A 19,974-nucleotide genomic window follows, 5' to 3' on the forward strand; every position below is an offset into this window, starting at 1 on the left:
TTAATCTGCCACCATTCTAAAAGGGAGAAGACAAAAGAAAGAGAGGAAAAGCAGAGATTTGGGGTATGTTTGTCAGGAATAGAAGTTTGTCTCTCTGAATTCAGAAATATGGGGCATCTTTCCAAAATATACACTTACCAGTATTGGTAGGGCATTTTAATTCAATTCATAGTTGGTGATAAATATGGTTATCTATTTTAATTCTGAAATATAAGTACAAATGCAGACAGGGTAAGTCATAGACTAGATGGGAAGCAACCCTAGAAGCTTTATTTGAGTGGGAACCATCAACAGCTCATTTTAGACTTTTTGCCATGTGCTCGTAAGGTAAAGACCAAATATGCAAAGAAATGATTCCTAGAAAAGTAATAACATGATTGCTTTCTTATAAATTACTGAATGAAAGAGTCTTCCCTCAGGGAGTTCTCCTACTCTCAGAAAACTTTTTTAAGTAAGAGGTTATCAGTTGTACTTTTACTTCTCTGCAACAATCAAACCCTGAAGTATTATTTGGGTATTACTAACTGCACATTTTATGGTGAAGAGGCACCCACTACTCTACCATCTAATTTGTACCAAGTATACTGAGAAAAATGGCAAGACCGCACTAGATTAATCTGAGGAGAATCTCTGCAAAGTCTATAAATCTTAAAACAAAAACAGGACAACTAGCTCCTCTTTCTTCAAACCAAGGGGGAGGAGCGGGGAGGAGCAACATGGTAGAGAGGGTAGAGGAGAGGGAGGGGAAGGGGGAAAAGGGAGAAGAAATGTCTCGCTCCTATAAAAATGTCATAAAGACCTAACTTTCTTCAGTGTCTTAGCGCTTCTCTGCAGTTAAAGTTGGGCTTCCCTGACAGCTCAGACGGTTAAGGATACAAGCAAAAGAACATTAAAGATAGTTCTAATAAAATTAATCCTACACAAACTGCAAAACCGATAAAATGCATGTATCTTCTATAATTGTGGTTCACAATTTCAAAAATTCAAATTCACAGACTCAACCTAAAATACTGCTAAGAGGATAAATCTCTTAGCAGATGTTTCAAGAATAAAACTACTTTGGATAATCAATTATATTTATTATAAGATACTTATTTCTCTGGAAAAATTCCACAGTTAGATAACATCAGCTTTAATATGCTCCACCAAGTTTTCTTATGATAAGATTTCTCATTTTTATTTTCCATTAAGTTTTCTTATGAGAAAGACATATTTTTAAAAGTTAAAAATATATTATTATACATATTATTATTTCTAACCATCAAATGAAGTCATACTTGTAGTTTGCAACAGAAAAAGTAAGACTGTTGTATTACCTCTATCAAACAATTTTTTCCATTCCAAAAAAACCTGAAAACTATGAAGCAGGTCATGAAAGGACTGGAGGCGCCACTTCTCTTCAGCATATGACGCCTCAGCTTAGCCAGCTACCAGTTTTCATCAAATACATGCATGGTGACACGAGCAATAACTCCTGATTTGGAGTCCTTTTTGGAAACTTCAGAGGACATTAATATTTTCAAAACGGTGAAGTTTCTTGGCCCAGAAAAAGGCTTCTGAAACAATCTCATTATTCTGTAGACAGACAGTACACCTTAATGCCTAGCAAAACATGGTTTTATGGCTCTGGTAAAATCAGAAGTTCTACCTGTCACTGTGACTCCATCCTGAGTTCACCAGAATGCACTAGTGTATAAGACTCTACCATTAATCCCAAGAGAAAGCTTTCTACTGTTGTGAAAGTATCCTACTGCTTCACAAGAGCCAAGTTTTGAATCACAGACTGTGCAAGAGGATTTGTCACAAAAAAATCTACTGTTGAGAGAGGTGCCAAATTCAGGAAAGTCAGGACTTTAAATAAAGAATTCTTATCAGGTTTTTGTCAACAAGTGGTAGCATCTATGCAATTCTTTGCTACACATTAAGTTCACTGGCTTTAGGAAGACAAATACTATAGCATAATATACGAATTCATTAACACAACTTAACTCTTCAATATTGAAACAAAACTGTAGAGTCATAACCCTTTCCTTCCTAACACATGCAGGATCTTGCCAAAAATGATCTCAATAACTAGAAGACAAAGAAAATTATGCAAAATGAATTTATCTGAAAAGTCTTAGAGAATTCTTATTTGCTAACACAAGCCTACTTTCATCTGGTCAAAAAAAAAAAAAAAAAAAAAGATCCCAGTTTGCTCTTTCATGAGATAGGGTTCTGAGCATTTGTTTTCACCAAGAATGAAGTCAAAGCTAACTGGCTATCAACTATGACATAAAAATTGCCAAGTCGAAGACAATGGCATAGTTTCAATGTGTTAAAGCCTAAATAGTAGGACTCTTTCATAAAATTTACTACTGAGCAGAACACCAAAGTTTAATTTTGGTTAATCTGTACCACTTGGATTTATTCATTACTCTCAAGCAGTGGCCACTGATTCTGGCATAAAAAAGTGAAACAAAATTCAGGGAATATTTATAGATTTTTTTCATATTTTTTAAAAGGTATATAACATAAATAGTTTAAAAGTCCCTACCTTAAAGCTAGTTCTATGAAGAACAAGCTAGAATCAAGACTGCCAGGAGAAGTGTCAGTAACCTCAGATATGTAGATGACACCACCCTTATGGCAGAAAGTGAAGAAGAACTAAAGAGCTTCTTGATGAAAGTTAAAGAGGAGAGTGAAATAGTTGGCTTAAAGCTCAACATTCAGAACACTAAGATTATGGCATCTGGTCCCATCACTTCATGGCAAATAGATGGGGAAACAGTGGCTGACTTTATTTTTGGGGGTTCCAAAATCACTGCAGATGGTGACTGCGCCATGAAATTAAAAGACGCTTCCTCCTTGGAAGAAAAGCTATGACCAACCTAGATAGCATATTAAAAAGCACAGACATTACTTTGCCAACAAAGGTCCATCTAGTTAAGGCTATGGTTTTTCCAGTACTCATGTATGGATGTGAGAGTTGGACTATAAAGAAAGCTGAGCACCGAAGAATGGATGTTTTTGAACTGTGGTGTCGGGAGAAGATTCTTGAGAGTCCCTTGCACTGCAAGGAGATCAGTCCTGGGTGTTCATTGGAAGGACTGATGTTGAAGCTGAAACTCCAATACTTGGGACACCTGATTTGGAGAGCTGACTCATTTGAAAAGACCCTGATGCTGGGAAAAATTGAAGGCGGGAACGGAAGGGGACAACAGAGGAGGAGATGGTTGGATGGCATCACTGACTCAATGGACATGAGTTTGGGTAAACTCAGGAGTTGGTGATGGACAGGGAAGCCTCACATGCTTCGGTCCATAGGGTCTCAAAGAGTCAGACACGACTGAGTGACTGAAGTGAACTGAAAGCTAGTTCTGGCTTCACATTACACAAGTTTTCTATCTTTATTTTAAATTCTTTTTACCTTCTTTCTTTTCAATGACCGAACTGTGTGGTGCTCATCAACCCTGTTTTACATTTCTACCACTGCTTTGGTGACTGTACTTTAATTTGATCCATCTGTCTAGCTCTTCTTCTCAGTCAGTCTCTTTTCCTTGTGCTGTCCTACATTTATTCACTAAAGTACAGAAAAATTTACCTTCTGTATTTTCAGTTAGTGAAAGCACTACATGAAGAAAGAATGAACCAAAATAAACACCTCAGGTCCTCCGCTCTGGAATTCATTTTAGTGCTATCATTCCATGGTACACTCAGTATACAGAAATGTATAACAAATTACTATAATCAATATTCACCAAATCATGCATTAACAGTAAGATTCAATTTTGTAAACTATCATCAATAAACCATGCTTTGGTATCTTTAGATATAATTCACAAAAGTAACAACAAATAAAACAGGTGAGGAAGAAGTGAAGGAACAAAAATCAGTGCAACTATACAGCTGAAAATGATAGTTACGATCACCTATGTTTCTGTTTTGAAGTTAAATTAAACAGAAATTAAACTCAAAGAAAGCCCTCCTCATTGCAAAAATTACTAAAACTATAATAAATTTTCACATAAAGTTCAGATGTCTTCCTCAATAGAGCTCTCTTTCCCCTATAAATACTTTGTTTTTTTTTCTTTCTTGGAGACAGAAATGTACAAACCCCCTTTGCAAGAAATTAAACATGTTTTGTCATACTTACTATCCAAAGAAATAAATTCCTTGAAAATCACTGTAAAAATTCTCCAAGAGTTCACTTGTATTACACAAATTTGTCAATGATTTTTAGCAGCCTTTGGTTTTCTGAATAAGAGAAGAACCTTTGACTAATCTTAATTATAATTTCACTTATAAATATTCAAATCAAAAAACAATCTTTATGTATTATAAAAGTAAAGATCACTCATACTTTACTAAGTAATGATATCCAAGCTATTATCCACAGACATTTTATTTCCAAGCAAGCTTCAGGAATATAAATCTTACTTTTGATCAATGCGCTACTTTTTAAAATACTTTGTAAAGATTTCATGAGACCGAACTTTGCAATCCTGTTAATAGGTAAGATCTGCCAGCATGATATGAAAATGCAGGTATGAAGAGAAAAACCTGAATGAATCTGCCATTTGCTCATATGAAAGTTAAGGTAGCATACTGACTTAAATGTTTAGAGGAAGGAAAATAAGGGTTACCAATTATCTAAGAAGACAGAAGAAAAAAAAAATCAAACGTAACTTACCTTTTTGTCTCTGGTCCTTACTTCCCCATAGAAATCTAGGGCCTCTTGTGCCTTTAAAAATTTGCCCCGATGTAACAAATATGCACAAATCATTACACCAGTTCGTCCCTTTCCAGCTTTACAGTGAATTGCTGCAACATGATTGTCATCTTCACTTAGCCATTGGTCAAGATCTTCACAAAAGGGTTTGATAAGTTCTAACTGTGGTGGATTATGGTCTTCAAAGGGATACTGTGCAACTGTGATAAAAAGATAACCGCAGAAAAAGAAAATAATCTCACTTGAATTGCTTATTACAAGTAGGTTAACTTTAGAAATGTTGCATACAAATAGTTTAAAAATATCTGAACTATAGAGGAAAAGAATTTATTGTCTGATAATTTTCTAATTTTTGAACAGAAAATAATCTCTCATTAACTCAAATTTATCCATTTGACAGGTAAGACAAGTATTCTTTTCCTCACTCTATGATGGAGGCAATGGAGGAGCAACATATCAGAGGTCACAACACAACGGAGGAAGAGGCAAACTCAGAATGAAACGTCGCATGAGCCTCTTAGCAGGGCTCTCAATACGTTTCCTAGCAAAAGGAACTGTAACATCTATAATATCGCATTATCACAAAACATGTATTCCAAAGAAAGTACAGATCACTAATAAGCCAACAATGCAGAAGACTGCATTTTATGTTTGATGTGACAGAAAGGCCAAGCATATTATTTTAAAGATGGTCTCGAAAATGCAACTGTTGCGTACACACAATTCTAAAGACATTCACAAAAGACACTTAAAAAATTTTTCTTTTATAATGTATACAACTGCAGCAAAGTTTATTGAGCAAAGTTTCAGGACTTTTCACATAAGTTATAAGAACTCAAAACTTCTCTGCTCCCCATAGTTGGGGCTGAGGTTTTAAAAAAGTTTTTCTAGAAATAAGACTTTAAATATATCAACTTAAATTTTACCTTATTGGTCTCTGCCTAGGTTCCACTCTATAAAAATCCTGACTAACATTCAACTAATTACCCTTCGTGTCACTTAAATATGTGAAAAGTATGTCTTTTATATCTTCAACCAAATCATTCATGTGACACGAGATACACTCAATGAAGCCTTTGGTCTGACAGAACAGCTCTTCAGACAATGACTACTGCTACAGGGAGTCGTCAGCACAGCTCTGATTTGGTCATCTGCCCAGCTGAACCATCATTTCATCTGCATTTCCCCAGTGGCATCCAAAAATATCCAGGAAAACCTGTTAAATGTCTATTCGAAGGTGGATAAAGCTCGATTAAGACACTCTTTGACCAGTAAACAGAAAAAATTCACTAAAAATGAAACATTCTTAGTAATAAATCTACCCTAGCTCTCAGTTATTAGCACTTCTAAATTCTTAAACCAACTGTTTGAAAGTCTGTCCCTAAATATTTAGGAAGGAACAATGGCAAATGTATTAATCTGTAGCTCAGGCATCAACTTTCTCTTTGTGACTATCACAGCAGCATCTTGCCAAGCTTCTCAACGTTTCAGGTCTCTCGGGGTTCAAAGAGTTTCACAAACACAAATGAAAGTTTTTGTGGACTCTGAGATAAAATATGCTACACCTGGAGAATAACTCACTTAAAGCAGTTTTTGCTTTCATCTATCAGGCTCCGTTTATCCATATTTCATTATACCCTTTTCCACTGTGCAGGTCATGTTCCATTACAGAATTAAGCCATTCTCCTTTCCCTGTAATCTCTTACTATTATGCCAAATGCCTCAAATCACAGATATAACCCTCTATTCTGTTAGTCTATAAACTTCTCCTAGTTTTCAGTTAATTCAATTTAGTCATCCTCATTTACATGATACTTATTTCCAAAAACACAACAGCAAAGTTAATTTCACATTTTCTCAGGCCATCTTTAACATAAATATATTACTTAATACTTGTGATTATTCATTATTGGTATGACAGTAAAATTTAGACTGTTGGCTTCAAGTTACCTAACATAATATGTGTACCTGTACTTACCTCTGCAATTAAATTTGGCGGTATCATAATGTCTTTCAGCACATCTAAAAGAAAAATTTTAATTTGATATAAAATTATCTTGTGCACTTGAGGAAAAAAAGTGCAATAGTAACAAACATTTTCTGAACCTTTATAATATACCAGGCATTATGTTAAATATCTTATATTAATTACTTTTTTTAATCCTAAGAATCCTATGAAGTAGGTCCCATTCTTTAATCCACATTTTACAATTAAGGAAATCTAGGTTTAAAATGCTAAGTGTACACAATCAGAGCTTATACACTGGTTACAAAACTTGTAATGTCACTAATATAAAACAGGGCAAATTCACCTGCATCCACACCTTCACCATTTCCTTTATGAAAATTATACATGCTAAAGGATTTTTTATTTCACAAGTATGTGTAAATAACTAACTAGTTTCAATTTTATCTTTGCTTTATAATTGAGCATACATAGTTTTCTCAAACTATTAGTATAAAAGGTGTATGTTAAAAGTTAAAAAAAAAAGTAGGGGAAAATTTAAAGCAAAGAATAAAAGTGAATGATGCTAATCTACTCAAACACAACATTTACTCAGTTATTTTAAACCTGATCTTTCCCTCTGTAGATAAGCCAAAGGTCATCTTTTTCAATAATCTCTCAGATTGTTTTAATTAAAGTCTGAGAGTAATGAAAGAGTAGTAAGTAAAATCAATACAGAAAAACATTGACTTAGCATATTTACAGCATGCTAAAATTTGTCTTTTTACCAGTAGTCACACATTTGCTATCATGCACTGGCTGACTCATGATTAACAGGCCACATTTATAGGCTCAGAAAGGGATTCCATACATTAGAGTTTATGGTCAGCAGCATCCTGGTAACTCCAACGACTAGCCAAACCAGGTATTTTCAGAAATTTAGCACTTTAAAACAAATAAAGCCTCTTAATCCGCCACTGCAAAATCCCCAAATTTTTAAACATCTGAAATTTTCTCTTAACTGTATGGTAAGCTCAACTGCAGGAGAACTAGGTCTGAGTTTATAAAAATGTGTAGTCTTTAATTAATAGAAATACATTTAGAACGAAGAGTGAAACAATCTATTCTAGGTACTGTTCCAAATCCTGCTGGGGTGTTATGTAATACAGAATATATGTTTCCATGTTAACGTTCTAAAAAAACTGAAAAATTCTGAATGCTGAAACAAAACTAGTTCAAAGAGTTTCAAATAAGCAGTTATGGACCTGTGTTTTACATTTAAAAATCCTGAGAATATCTGTAAAGTTCTTTTATTTTAAACAGTTTTTAAACTGAAATCCACATGAAGATAGGGAATCTCCTGGCAGTCAAATGGTTAGGATGGCGCTCTCACTGCCAAGGGCACAGGTTCAATCCCTTGTCGTGGAACTAATATCCCACAAGTCTTGTGGTTGTGGCCAAAAAAAAAAGTCACATGAAAGTTGAAATAACTCTAAGCAAACTGCAATCCACTAATTTTTAACTGGTCAGATCTGAAACAAATCAACTTTTATACTACCACTGAAAACCAAGTTTTCCCATTTTAGGATATTATAATTCAGTATATTGAGTTTGCTAGAAAAAAAATTTATTTAATAATGACATGCATACATACACATCCTTGCTAAATAATTTCATATTCACTTAAATTTTTTAAAAATGACATGATGAAGAGAACTAACCATGGTACAGATTAAAGAGGAGTAGGGTCAATAGTGAAGAATCCGTGAAAAATGAAAGTGTTAGTCATTCAGTTGTATCTGACTCTGCGACCCCATGGACTGCAGCCTGCCAGGCTCCTCCGTCCATGGACTCCTCCAGGTAAGAATACTAGAGTGGGCTGCCATTTCCTTCTCCAGGGGATCTTCCTGACCCAGGGATAAAATCCAGGTTTCCTACATTGTAGGCAGATCCTTTACCATCTGAGCTACCAGGGAAGCGAAAGAGTCCACAATGGAATATTTTATAAGGAATCATGTAAAGATAGAGCTTAGGAGACAAGGGGAGCACTGTATGCCAGGAAACAATTCTAAGAAACTGGTCTCATGACAACAAAACAAAAATAAACATTTTGAATTTTATACAGCTTCAGTCATCTATAAAATTTCCATACTTTTCCAGCAGCTCAAACACTGTGACTACCTTCATACTTTGATTCTCAAGTAATATTGTTAACCGGAAAAAAACGGAGGGAAAGTGAAAACAATGAGCTACTAAATGTCTACTAGATGTGCATACCGTACAACCAAGATCCCTTGTTTTCAAATTCATCCTCACAATCACATAAGAGTTAGTATTATCTCCAGTTTATCTATGAGCATTACAAAACTTGCCCCAAACCCCAATATATACATGGAAGAGCCCAGCACTTCTGATTACAAAAGCTGAACTTTTTTAAGTACCGTTTCACACTTCCACATAAAACAAAGAATATAGAACAGTTTAGAAAACAATAACAAATTTTAGTCAAAGTCAGCACTCCTACAAGAGCATTATTTGGCAAAACAGAAACAGCAAACAGTGATAATGAAAACATGACTAAAAAATTGCAAAAATCTCTACAAGTATGGATAGGGCGTATGTAAAAACATATACTGGGTCTGGTAGGGATAAAAGTGATCTGGAAAGAGGTTAGTAGGGTAAAAAAGAAGACCCTCAATTAAAACCTTCTCTGATAACTGCACAAATACACACATACACTATTCCTTATAAAATTTTTTGTGGTATATTAGTGATAGGACAAGTTTTTCAAAACAAACCAAAATTAAATATGCATGAATGGGAAATGGAGTTTAACCAAGACAAGTGTTAGGAAGATTTAACCATTTATGCTTTCTTATAAAGAGAACTCAAAAGACATCTTTTTAAAATCATCATCTCCTTTGGCTTTTAACAGATAAGAAAAATGAAGATACACTGAAAGAGTTTTTATGAAGCAGCAGAAAATTAAGAAAGGGATAAGATTAATAGGAAAAGCTTCCAGAGAAGTGAGACTTGCCATAGATTCAGCTAGGCATGTAGGTCTCTACTTTCTTCAACAGAATTATCCCTATCTTACAAAAGAAAACTTAATAGATAAAAATTAATAACAGCTAAAAGTTTACCACAAAAGGATGGAGAGTTTATGTTAAAGAGAATATATGATGAAACAGTCAACCTTTTAAAAATTAGTATCTAAGGAACATTTAACTTCCTCAGAGGCAAGAACTATATTGTACCTTTCTACCCTATCTTCCCCCTCCTCACCTTACCCGCCTCAGAAGATACATTATAGAGGAACATACAAAGATGAAATATACACACTTGCACAAAACAAACTGATTAATGTACTAATTCACCAAGTATATCTGAATTTGGTTAGTGATTTGAAGCTAATTCTGTCCTTTCTTAAAATAACCTTACTGAATGCCCAATAATATAGAGATATAAACAGATAGTCAATTATTAGAAAGTCCATGTTAAGAACTCATCTACATCCACATTATGTCATAGTTGCCATAAAAACTTTTAATATACTATTGAATATAGTTATGTTAAGCATAAGTATTTTAAGGTCTTTCCACTTACACATGGTTTCAAAGACATATATCACATGTTATTAATATCCTAAAAATAAAAGAAACAAAATAGAAACATCTGCTACTTATCAGACTCACTTACCCAGAGCCAGAAATATAAACAGGGATAGGTAAAGAAGATTGAAAAATGATGTCAGAAATCAAAACATTCTACAACTTGGTAATTCCAGAAATTTCTGAAGTAAGTAAAATTTGGGGAGATTAAAACAAACAAAAAAATCAGAAAGGGAATATTGGTATCAACAGTGGACGGTCTGCTAACATATGTACCTGTGTGACCTTGTTCAACTCACTTAACTTCTCTAGGCCTCAGATTCCCCATCTGTAAAACGAGAAGGTTGGACTAAATGATCTCTTTCAGGTACTTTCCAGTTCTATGATTCCATTAAATGGATGGGGGAATAAGCGAGTTAAAATATGTGCACCAAAAGCTACTCTCAACTAATAATGAGACAATTCATTAACTTGAGAGTCCAGTGTTTGGATACACAAACAGGCAATCAAGGTTCCAGGTTAGATCCCAGTGCCAACTTTAACCAAATAACACAAGTGACCCACAATACTGACAGTACAAACCTAAGTTCTAAATTCTGGAAGCAGGAAGCCACTGCATACAGGAATGAAAAGTATTTCCTTTCTTTTCTTTGGATATAATGTTAAAGTCTTCCTTCTGGGGCTCTACATGCTCAATCCTGAGAGTCTAAATCCAAAAGGACTCATTTAGTGGACTCCAGCTTTGAAAGTTAGTTCATGACCTCTTTTTTTTTTTTTTTTAACTTAAATTCTGAATCCATTTGTTCAAAAATTACAAAACTCTGTAACTTATTTTCCTCCACATAAACCTCTGGCACCTGCAACAAAAGTTGTTGCAGAAGAGGTTAATCCAGAAAAGAGAAAGATAATATGCACAGATCATTTGTAAACTGCTGCTGCTGCTGCTAAGTCACTTCAGTCAGGTCCAACTCTGTGTGACCCCATAGACGGCAGCCAATCAGGCTCCCCCATCCCTGGGATTCTCCAGGCAAGAACACTGGAGTGGGTTGCCATTTCCTTCACCCATGCATGAAAGTGAAAAGTGAAAGTGAAGTCACTCAGTCGTGTCCAACTCTTCGCAACCCCATGGACTGCAGCCTACCAGGCTCCTCCGTCCATGGGATTTTCCAGGTAAGAGTGCTGGAGTGGGGTGCCACCTAAACTAAGTTTCTACAGCACCTGTTACTTTCTTTCATTTGATTATTTTAATACCACTGCTCCCTCCACACACCATAATCTGACCATAATGGACCCAATCTGGCCAAATCTGGCTTAATTACAGCATGTTCCTAGACAGTATTACACCACCAAGCTTCTCACATGCCATTCTCTAGGTCTACAACACCATCTTCCCTCCTCCTAAGCCTGTAGGTCAACCTTCATGATTCCTTTCACCTCAGCTCAAGCATTCTGTTCTTTATGAAATCTTCCCTGTAACAGGCAATCACTATTTTGACTGTTGTCCACATAGCTCTTTTTTATACAAGAGTTACCTCTCCTATAATACTTTGTCTACTTTCTACATTAAACTAATTACTTGAGGGCTGGAACGACATCTTATTCACCTCTGCACTAGCTAACGTTTTAGAATGTCCAACAGGTAACAGGCACTCAGTAACTGTCTGCTTCTTTGTGGATCTGAGGAAATCATTTTACAACTAAGAGACACAACACCTGCGCCTATGTCACTCTCAGATCTTCTGAAGTCTTATCAGAGCACAAAGATCACCAAATTAAAGGTAAATAAGCAACATCCCATAAGAAATAAGGCACTGCTGCTGCTGCTAAGTCGCTTCAGTCGTGTCCGACTCTGCGACCCCACAGACGGCAGCCCACCAGGCTCTGCCGTCCCTGGGATTCTCCAGGGAAAAACACTGGAGTGGGTTGCCATTTCCTTCTCCAATGTGTGAAATTGAAAAGTGAAAGTGAAGTTGCTCAGTTGTGTCAGACTCTTTGTGACCCCATGGACTGTAGCCTACCAGGCTCCTCCATCCATGGGATTTTCCAGGCAAGAGTACTGGAGTGGCTTGCCATTGCCTTCTCCCAATAAGGCACAGAGACGCTTTAATTTTTTGGTGAATATTTGAAAGCCCACTCTAGAAAAAGAATCTTCTTACATCTGATAAACTCTACAAAAATTAAATAGTGGATAGTATACATAACTTGGGATTAAAAATTTTTCCAATGCACCATTTATACATATCACCCAGGAAAAATAAAAGCCATGTAGAAACACAACACATTTTATATATCATTTTTTAGAATTAGAAAATGGTCAATATTTGGGGAAGAAAAAATGGTCAAGGGCAAAAAAGGGAAGATATTAATATTTTCCTCACATTTTTCTTTCCTTTTCTTTTTTTTCCACATCTCTACTCACAAAGTCAAAAGGAAAAGTTAAAGATAAGTCAACTAGCTGAATCAAGAGGCAATCCTTACACCCCTGCCTCAAACAAGAAAAACCACCCATTTTAACAATTTTAGGTAACTTATTTATCTTATATACAGTTAGAGAATATACTAATAACTTTTTCAATCAACTGACCTAGAGACACAGAATATAATTACATTAGATGCTTCTCTCCATAGAAGATGGCATTGATGCTTTAACAGAAGCTCTGTGTGAATTACACTTCCAGTTACCACATGGTTATGGGCGCAAAGATGGGCTAGATGCCAAGTCATTTAAAGCAGATCAAGCAGCATGAATCGGTGCTGACAGTGTTTTACCTCATCACTACACTTTCTAAAATGACCTAACAATGCTCTCAATCAGACTTCGTGAACTAATTGTTTTAGGAATACAATTCCGTTAAATTTTCTCTTTAACTCTACTTCACTCTAACAAGGAAACAACTTTCACTCAATAGTTATTTTAGAAGATATTTGCAAGCATACAAACAAGAAAATATACTTACAGATTGTATATCTTGTAATGGTTTTTATGCTTTGAATCCAAAAACCTTAAAACAAAACAAACAAACAAAAAGCCACCATTAACAAAAATGAGCTAACATTTGAAATTACATTAATATTATTGAGAAAAACGAAAAGACAGATTCTATTTTTCCTAATCTCAAATGTAATTTAAGAAAAATAAACTCCAATAAATATTCCCTCCATGGGTTTAAGCTAGTAAGCAGTTCCTTCTTATATAATTATTATATTACACAGATTTATAAAATCTGCAGTAAAGCCATAACTTTTCATAAAATGAATATTTTCATAATCTCTCTTTAGCCTAACATAATGAAGTTGAGTGTTAAGAAATAACTTCTTTAAAAAGCATTATTAGCATTTAGCTCAAGTTACCTAGCTTATACATTTTTCTGAGTCACATGCAATCAAGTAATATTAAAAATAATCCTGGTAACTCAGTCATCAATTCTTTCAAACTAAAAGCATTTGATATTTGAAAGATGCAAGTAATAACTACTAGTTTTATACAGTATATTAAACATTTTCACATACATATTCTTATTTGATGCTCACAAACATCTGAGAGGCAGAACTTATTCACATTTTACAGATAAGGGAAGTAGGTAAAAGAAATTACAGGACTTGCCTGAGGTCATATAACTACTATGTCAAAAATCAACACCAAAGACCTCGCTCTCAACAATTAGTGGAGAAACTAAACAACAATTACAGCCAACACTTTATGTGCCAGGCACTACTTTCGATACTTTATACATATAAACTTATCAAATCCTGTGAGGGAAGTAACAGAGGGATTAGAAATTTGTAAAGCTGAAGAAATAGAATAAATAGAAGAACAAATGGAAAACAGCAGAGACAATTTTAAAAGACCTAAAATCTAGGAGATGCAACATATGAATAGGTATCCCAGAGCAAAGGATGGAAAATACAGGAAAAGAAATCCATGATATAATTCAAGAAAAAGACCCCAAACTGAAGGTCATGAATTTCCAAACTGAAAGGGTATAATGAATTTTTTTTTAATTAAAACAGATCCAAATAAAGGCATGCATATTTTAGCGAAGTTTTGGAATACTGAAGAGATAAACCTAAAATCCTAGAAACTGCCTGAATCAGGTTTCATTAAAAAAATCTGGAATCAGAATAACTTCATACTTTTTAAATGGCAACACCAGCAGCTAGAAAACAATTAGACAAAACCTTCTGACTTTACATTATTCCTAGTCTAGAATTCCACAGCTGCTGCTGCTGCTAAGTCGCTTCAGTCACATCCGACTCTGTGCAACCCCACAGACAGCAGCCCAGCAGGCTCCCCCGTCCCTGGGATTCTCCAGGCAAGAACACTGGAGTGGGTTGCCATTTCCTTCTCCAGAATTCCACAGCAAGATACACTATAAAACAAGCATGAATCTATAATAAAGGCATTTTTAAATAAGCAAAGTCTCAAATAATTTTGATTTCCACATATTCTTTCACTCAGGAAATTATGAGAAAATTACGAGAAAATGTGTTCCACCAAGACGGGTGGGAAACCTATGGAAAAAGATGACAAATTCCAAAAACTGAAGAACTCAACTCATGAGAAGAAAACAGGGAACCCCTGAATGAATAGTGAAGGAACATCTCAAGTAGACAGTCATACAGCAAGTTCAGAGAACAACTAAGCCAGTTTAGGGACGAACAGAAGGTTCCTGAAGAAGATGAAATTGATATAGTGCCAAATGTGCTCAAACATTTCCAGAGATTCAAACTTAGAGGCAAGTTTAGAGATAAATTAAAGTTAAGAAGGCAGAGACTAAATGAGAGAGAAAGGAGAAAGGGAGAAAGAAGGGGAAACAAAATGCGTAGGAAAGACCAGCTATAATATACTATATCGTTTACACTGAGTTCAGTCGCTCAGTCGTCTCTGACTCTTTGTGAACCCATGAACTGCAGCACGCCAGGCTTCCCTGTCCATCAGTTACTCCTGGAGTCACTGATGGACAACAAACTCCAAACTCATGTCCATGAGTCGGTGATGCCATCCAACCATCTCATCCTCTGTCATCCCCTTCTCCTCCTGCCTTCAATTTTTTCCAGCATCAAGGTCTTTTCCAATGAGTCAGTTCTTCGCATCAAGTGGCCAAAGTATTGGAGATTCAGCTTCAACATCAGCCCTTCCAATGAACACCCAGGACTGATCTCCTTTAAGATGGACTGGTTGGACCTCCTTGGAGCCCAAGCGACTCTGAAGAGTCTTCTCCAACACCACAGTTCAAAAGCATCAATTCTTTGCCGCTCAGCTTTCTTTATAGTCCAACTGTCACATCCATACATGACCACTGGAAAAACCATAGCCTTGACTAGACGGACCTTTGTCAGCAAAATAATGTCTCTGCTTTTTAATACTCTGTCTAGGTTGATCATAGCTTTTCTTCCAAGGAGCAAGTGTCTTTTAATTTCAGGGCTGCAATCACCAACTGCAGTGATTCTGGACCCCAGAAAAATAAAGTCAGGCACTGTTTCCCCATCTATTTGCCATGATATGATGGGACTGGATGCCATGATCTTAGTTTTCTGAATGTTGAGTTTTAAGACAACTTTTTCACTCTCCTCTTTCACTTCCATCAAGAGGCTCTTTAGTTCTTCACTTTCTGCCATTAGGGTGGTGTCATCTGCATATCATAGGTTACTGATACTTTGCCCAGCAATCTTGATTACAGCTTGTGCTTCATCCAGCCCAGTGTTTCTCATGATGTACTCTGCATATAAGTTAAATAAACAGAGTGACAATGTACAGCCTTGACATACTCCTTTTCCTATTTGCAACCAGTCTGTTTTTCCAAGTCCAGTTCTAACTGTTGCTTCCTGACCTGCATAAAGGTTTCTCAAGAGACAGGTCAGGTGGTCTGACACTTCCATCTCTTTCAGAATTTTCCACAGTTTATTGTGATCCACACAGTCAAAGGCTTTGGCATAGTCAATAAAGCAGAAGTAGATGCTTTCTGAAACTCTCTTGCTTTTTTGATGACACAACGAATATTGGTAATTTGGTCTCTGGTTCCTCTGCCTTTTCTAAAATCAGCTTGAACATCTGGAAGTTTACAGTTCACATATTGTTGAAGCCTGGCTTGGAGAATTTTGAGCATTACTTTGTTAGTGTGTGAGATGAGTGCAACTGTGCGGTAGTTTGGCATTCTTTGGCACTGCCTTTCTTTGGGATTGGAATGAAAACTGACCTTTTCCTGTCCTGTGGTCACTGCTGACTTTTCCAAATTTGCTGGTATATTGAGTACAGCACTTTCACAGCATCATCTTTCAGGATTTGAAATAACTCAACTGGAATGCCATCACCTCCACTAGCTTTGTTCATAATGATGCTTCCTAAAGCCCATTTGACTTCACATTCCAGGATGTCTGGCTCTAGGTGAGTGATCACACCATTGTGTGAAGATCTTTTTTGTACAGTTCTTCTGTGTATTCTTGCCACCTCTTCTTAATATCTTCTGCTTCTGTTGAGTCCTTACCGTTTCTGTCCTTTATTGAGCCCATCTTTGCATGAAATGTTCCCTTGGTATCTCTAATTTTCTTGAAGAGATCTCTAGTCTTTCCAATTTTATTGTTTTCCTCTATTTCTTTGCACTGATTACTGAAGGCTTTCTTATCTCTCCTTGCTATTCTTTGGAACTCTGCAGGCAAATGGGTTTAACTATAAATGACATTTATCTAGTTATAACATAAAAACTCAATATTGATAAAATCAAAATTACAATATAACCACTGGAAGTATGGGAGAATGAAAACATGTGGCTGGATTAAGGGGGGAAAAAAAAAGTCCATAAACTTGAATGTGAAAAAGTATGTTACACAGTCAATCAAGCAGTACTTAAAACTTTATCACTAACTGATGTCACATTATGGTTTTCAAAGATACCAAAATATTATTTACAATCAACACTGCAGAATTAACATTAGACCTGCCAATAGATTTAAATGTTTATAACTATTATTATATAGATATTTTAAAATACTTTATAACTACTATAATAAAAACTAATACAATAGGCATATTTATAACCCTATGAATTTTATTTTATCAATTTAAATCATTCTAAGAAACAGTTCATAAGCTTCAACAGACTGTCTACAAGATACACGGCATAAGATTATGAACTCTTGCCATGGGGCAGTGGTTGTTAATAAACCCTATAAATCTATCTGATTCTAGTATTTCGTATGTACATATTTAAGGTATGTGTAAATTTTCCTAATTCTTTTTTTTTAACCCACTACTTCAACCAACCCCGGAAGCATTGATTTTGCTATGAAGACTTCTATTGAACTATAAATAATATTACAAGAAAAAGTGGTATGTTAGAGACCCTTTCATTCCTATCTCTTTTACCTTCTTTATCTTCTATATTCTTGGATATTTCTCAATTTGTACTTTTGGATTTTTCTTTAAATTAAGGTAAAATTTACATATAGTGAAATACATAGATCTCAGGTACACAATTCTATGAATTCTGAAACAACCACTCCAATCAAAATACAGGACACTTCTTCCATCCCAGAAAATTCCCTCATGCCCAATTGCAGCAAAGCCCCACCAAACTCTCAGGTAGCTACTACTATTTCATGAAGTATGCATTGTTTTTTAACTGACTTCCTTCACTCATGTTTTAAATTTATCCACGGTGTAACATGTATCACTAGTTTATTCTTTTTATTCCAATTATTATTCTGTTGTATGAACATACCACCACTGATCCACTCTTCTTTGATGGATATCTGGGATTTTACAGTTTGGGGTTATTATGAACCAAGTGCATAAACATTCTTGAGCAAGTCTTTTATGGGGACATATGCTTTCACTCTCTTAAGTAAATAATAGCTAGGCGTAGAACTGCTGGGTCACAGAGTAGATAGGGGTGGGTGTACACTTATCTCTGTGAGAAACTACTGAACACCTTTCCAGAGTGGCTGTTCTATTCCACAGATCTACCACACTTTAAGAGTTTCAGTTGCTCCACAGTCTTATCAACATTTGGCACTGTTGGTTTTTTAAAAAAAATTCTAGTCCTTCATTTGTTTATTAGTCATTTTTATACTTCCTTTTGTGAAATATCTAAGTTACTGGCTCATTTTATCCCCCAACTGGATTGTCTTTTTTATTACTGATCTAAAGGAGTCTTCTATATATTCTGGGTATAAGTCCTTTGTCAGATATTTGCTTCCTGTGTACAACTTGCCTTTCCATTTCCTTAATAATGTGCTTTGATAATCAACAACTTTAAATTTTTATAAAATCCAATATACCATATTTTTCTTTTGTTTAGAACCTTGTAGTCTCTCTGAGAAATCTTCCCATGCACAAAAACAGTTCATAAAGATATTCTCTATCTTTTGTTCTAGAAGCTGTATACATACTTTTAGACTTTTCTCAGTTTCTATTTTAATTTGATTCTATTTAATTTGGTTTAATAGATAATGCTAAGGATAATTAGAATATCTAAAACATGGACAAATGATTTCAAGGACAGTGATCGTAACATTTAATAAACAACAACTCATTGCTACCTGCAGTATCTTCCACCATGGGTTGCTTATGAGAGAAAATGAATAAGCAAAAAATAATCTACAAAATACAATTTTCTCTCAGAAAGCCTACAATGTAAATGTGAGCAGAGGAGGGGAGGGGAGGTATTATTATGGAAGATTAACATTTCATTTTTACTTCATTCTGAGTTTGGTAACTTTATGATTTGAATCCAAATACATAAACCTACACTATATTAATAGGAATTGTACACATCCTATTGCCCAGCTCCAGGGAATACTATTCAAAGGCGGTAGTCCTATACACTTAAACTGGAGCCCAAAGTAGTGGCAGGACACATACCAAAATGGTCATAGTGGTTATCCTGGGTTTACAGGGAGAGATGGGCGCTTTCATGATTTACTTTCAACACTTCTACAATTTTGTTGTTAAAATATAAGCACATACTACTTTCAAAAGAAAAATGTTTTCTGCCCTAATTTATTTCCCCTAAAAAGTAAGAACTGATGAAGTTATATCACATTGTTCTACCTTCAAAGAGTAGGCTTCATGAAAGTCTAAGTTCTTTTAAACAGTATTTTTTAGAGTTTACATAAAATTATTATTTTTATATACTGTTTTGAATACAAAAAACAAGAATCAAAGTTTTTTTATGTGACAACAGTCCTCTTTGAGAAATAATTAGTTTTAATGAGATTCATGCAATCCCTATTTATAACGACTCCGGAGGTTTTTCTTAATTGTATTTTCATTCAAACTGAGCCTGTCCTGAGGATATTAAAAAAAAAAATTTTACTAGCACACACTTGGTGCCAAATCACAAATCTGACATCAGTGAGAAATGATGTCAGCAAAAACATAAACGATTCATTAAAATGCTGGTAATGTGTTATTCCTCTAAACCCCTCGTAGATGTTCCAGCCATGAAAAGCTTTTTCTTCAGTTTCATCAACACACTTTTTATGTTACTTTAGCTAGTAACTACTTTGTTTATAATGTATATTCAAAGATAACTGTTTTCTTTTTTTAATGTTCAAGGATTATTTATTATGGGCACAACTGCTAAGAATTTCTGCTTCCCATTCTTTTATTTTTCTACATTGCTTTCAGGAAGGACAAAGGCTTACTAAATAGTCTCATTTGATTCCTCATCAGTTCAGTTCAGTTCAGTCGCTCAGTCGTGTCCGAC

The 19,974-nt window shown here is 35.3% G+C and overlaps 1 protein-coding gene across 2 annotated transcripts in view; it reads right to left on the bottom strand.

The window, feature by feature from the left end:
* The window catches only part of PTEN (phosphatase and tensin homolog), a 101,923-nt gene that overhangs the window by 25,837 nt on the left and 56,112 nt on the right, over nt 1-19,974 (bottom strand). The window contains exons 3-5 of one of the 2 annotated variants that reach the window (XM_005698175.3): nt 13,225-13,269; nt 6,690-6,733; nt 4,673-4,911 (exon numbers count right to left, since the gene is read on the bottom strand). In XM_005698175.3, the coding sequence (XP_005698232.1) occupies nt 4,673-4,911; nt 6,690-6,733; nt 13,225-13,269 (328 nt within the window). The remainder of the gene's footprint in view (nt 1-4,672; nt 4,912-6,689; nt 6,734-13,224; nt 13,270-19,974) is intronic. The other variant, XM_018041335.1, reaches the window with a different exon arrangement.

This window comes from Capra hircus, chromosome 26 (assembly GCF_001704415.2).
Source record: "Capra hircus breed San Clemente chromosome 26, ASM170441v1, whole genome shotgun sequence".
Taxonomy (NCBI): Eukaryota; Metazoa; Chordata; class Mammalia; order Artiodactyla; family Bovidae; genus Capra; species Capra hircus.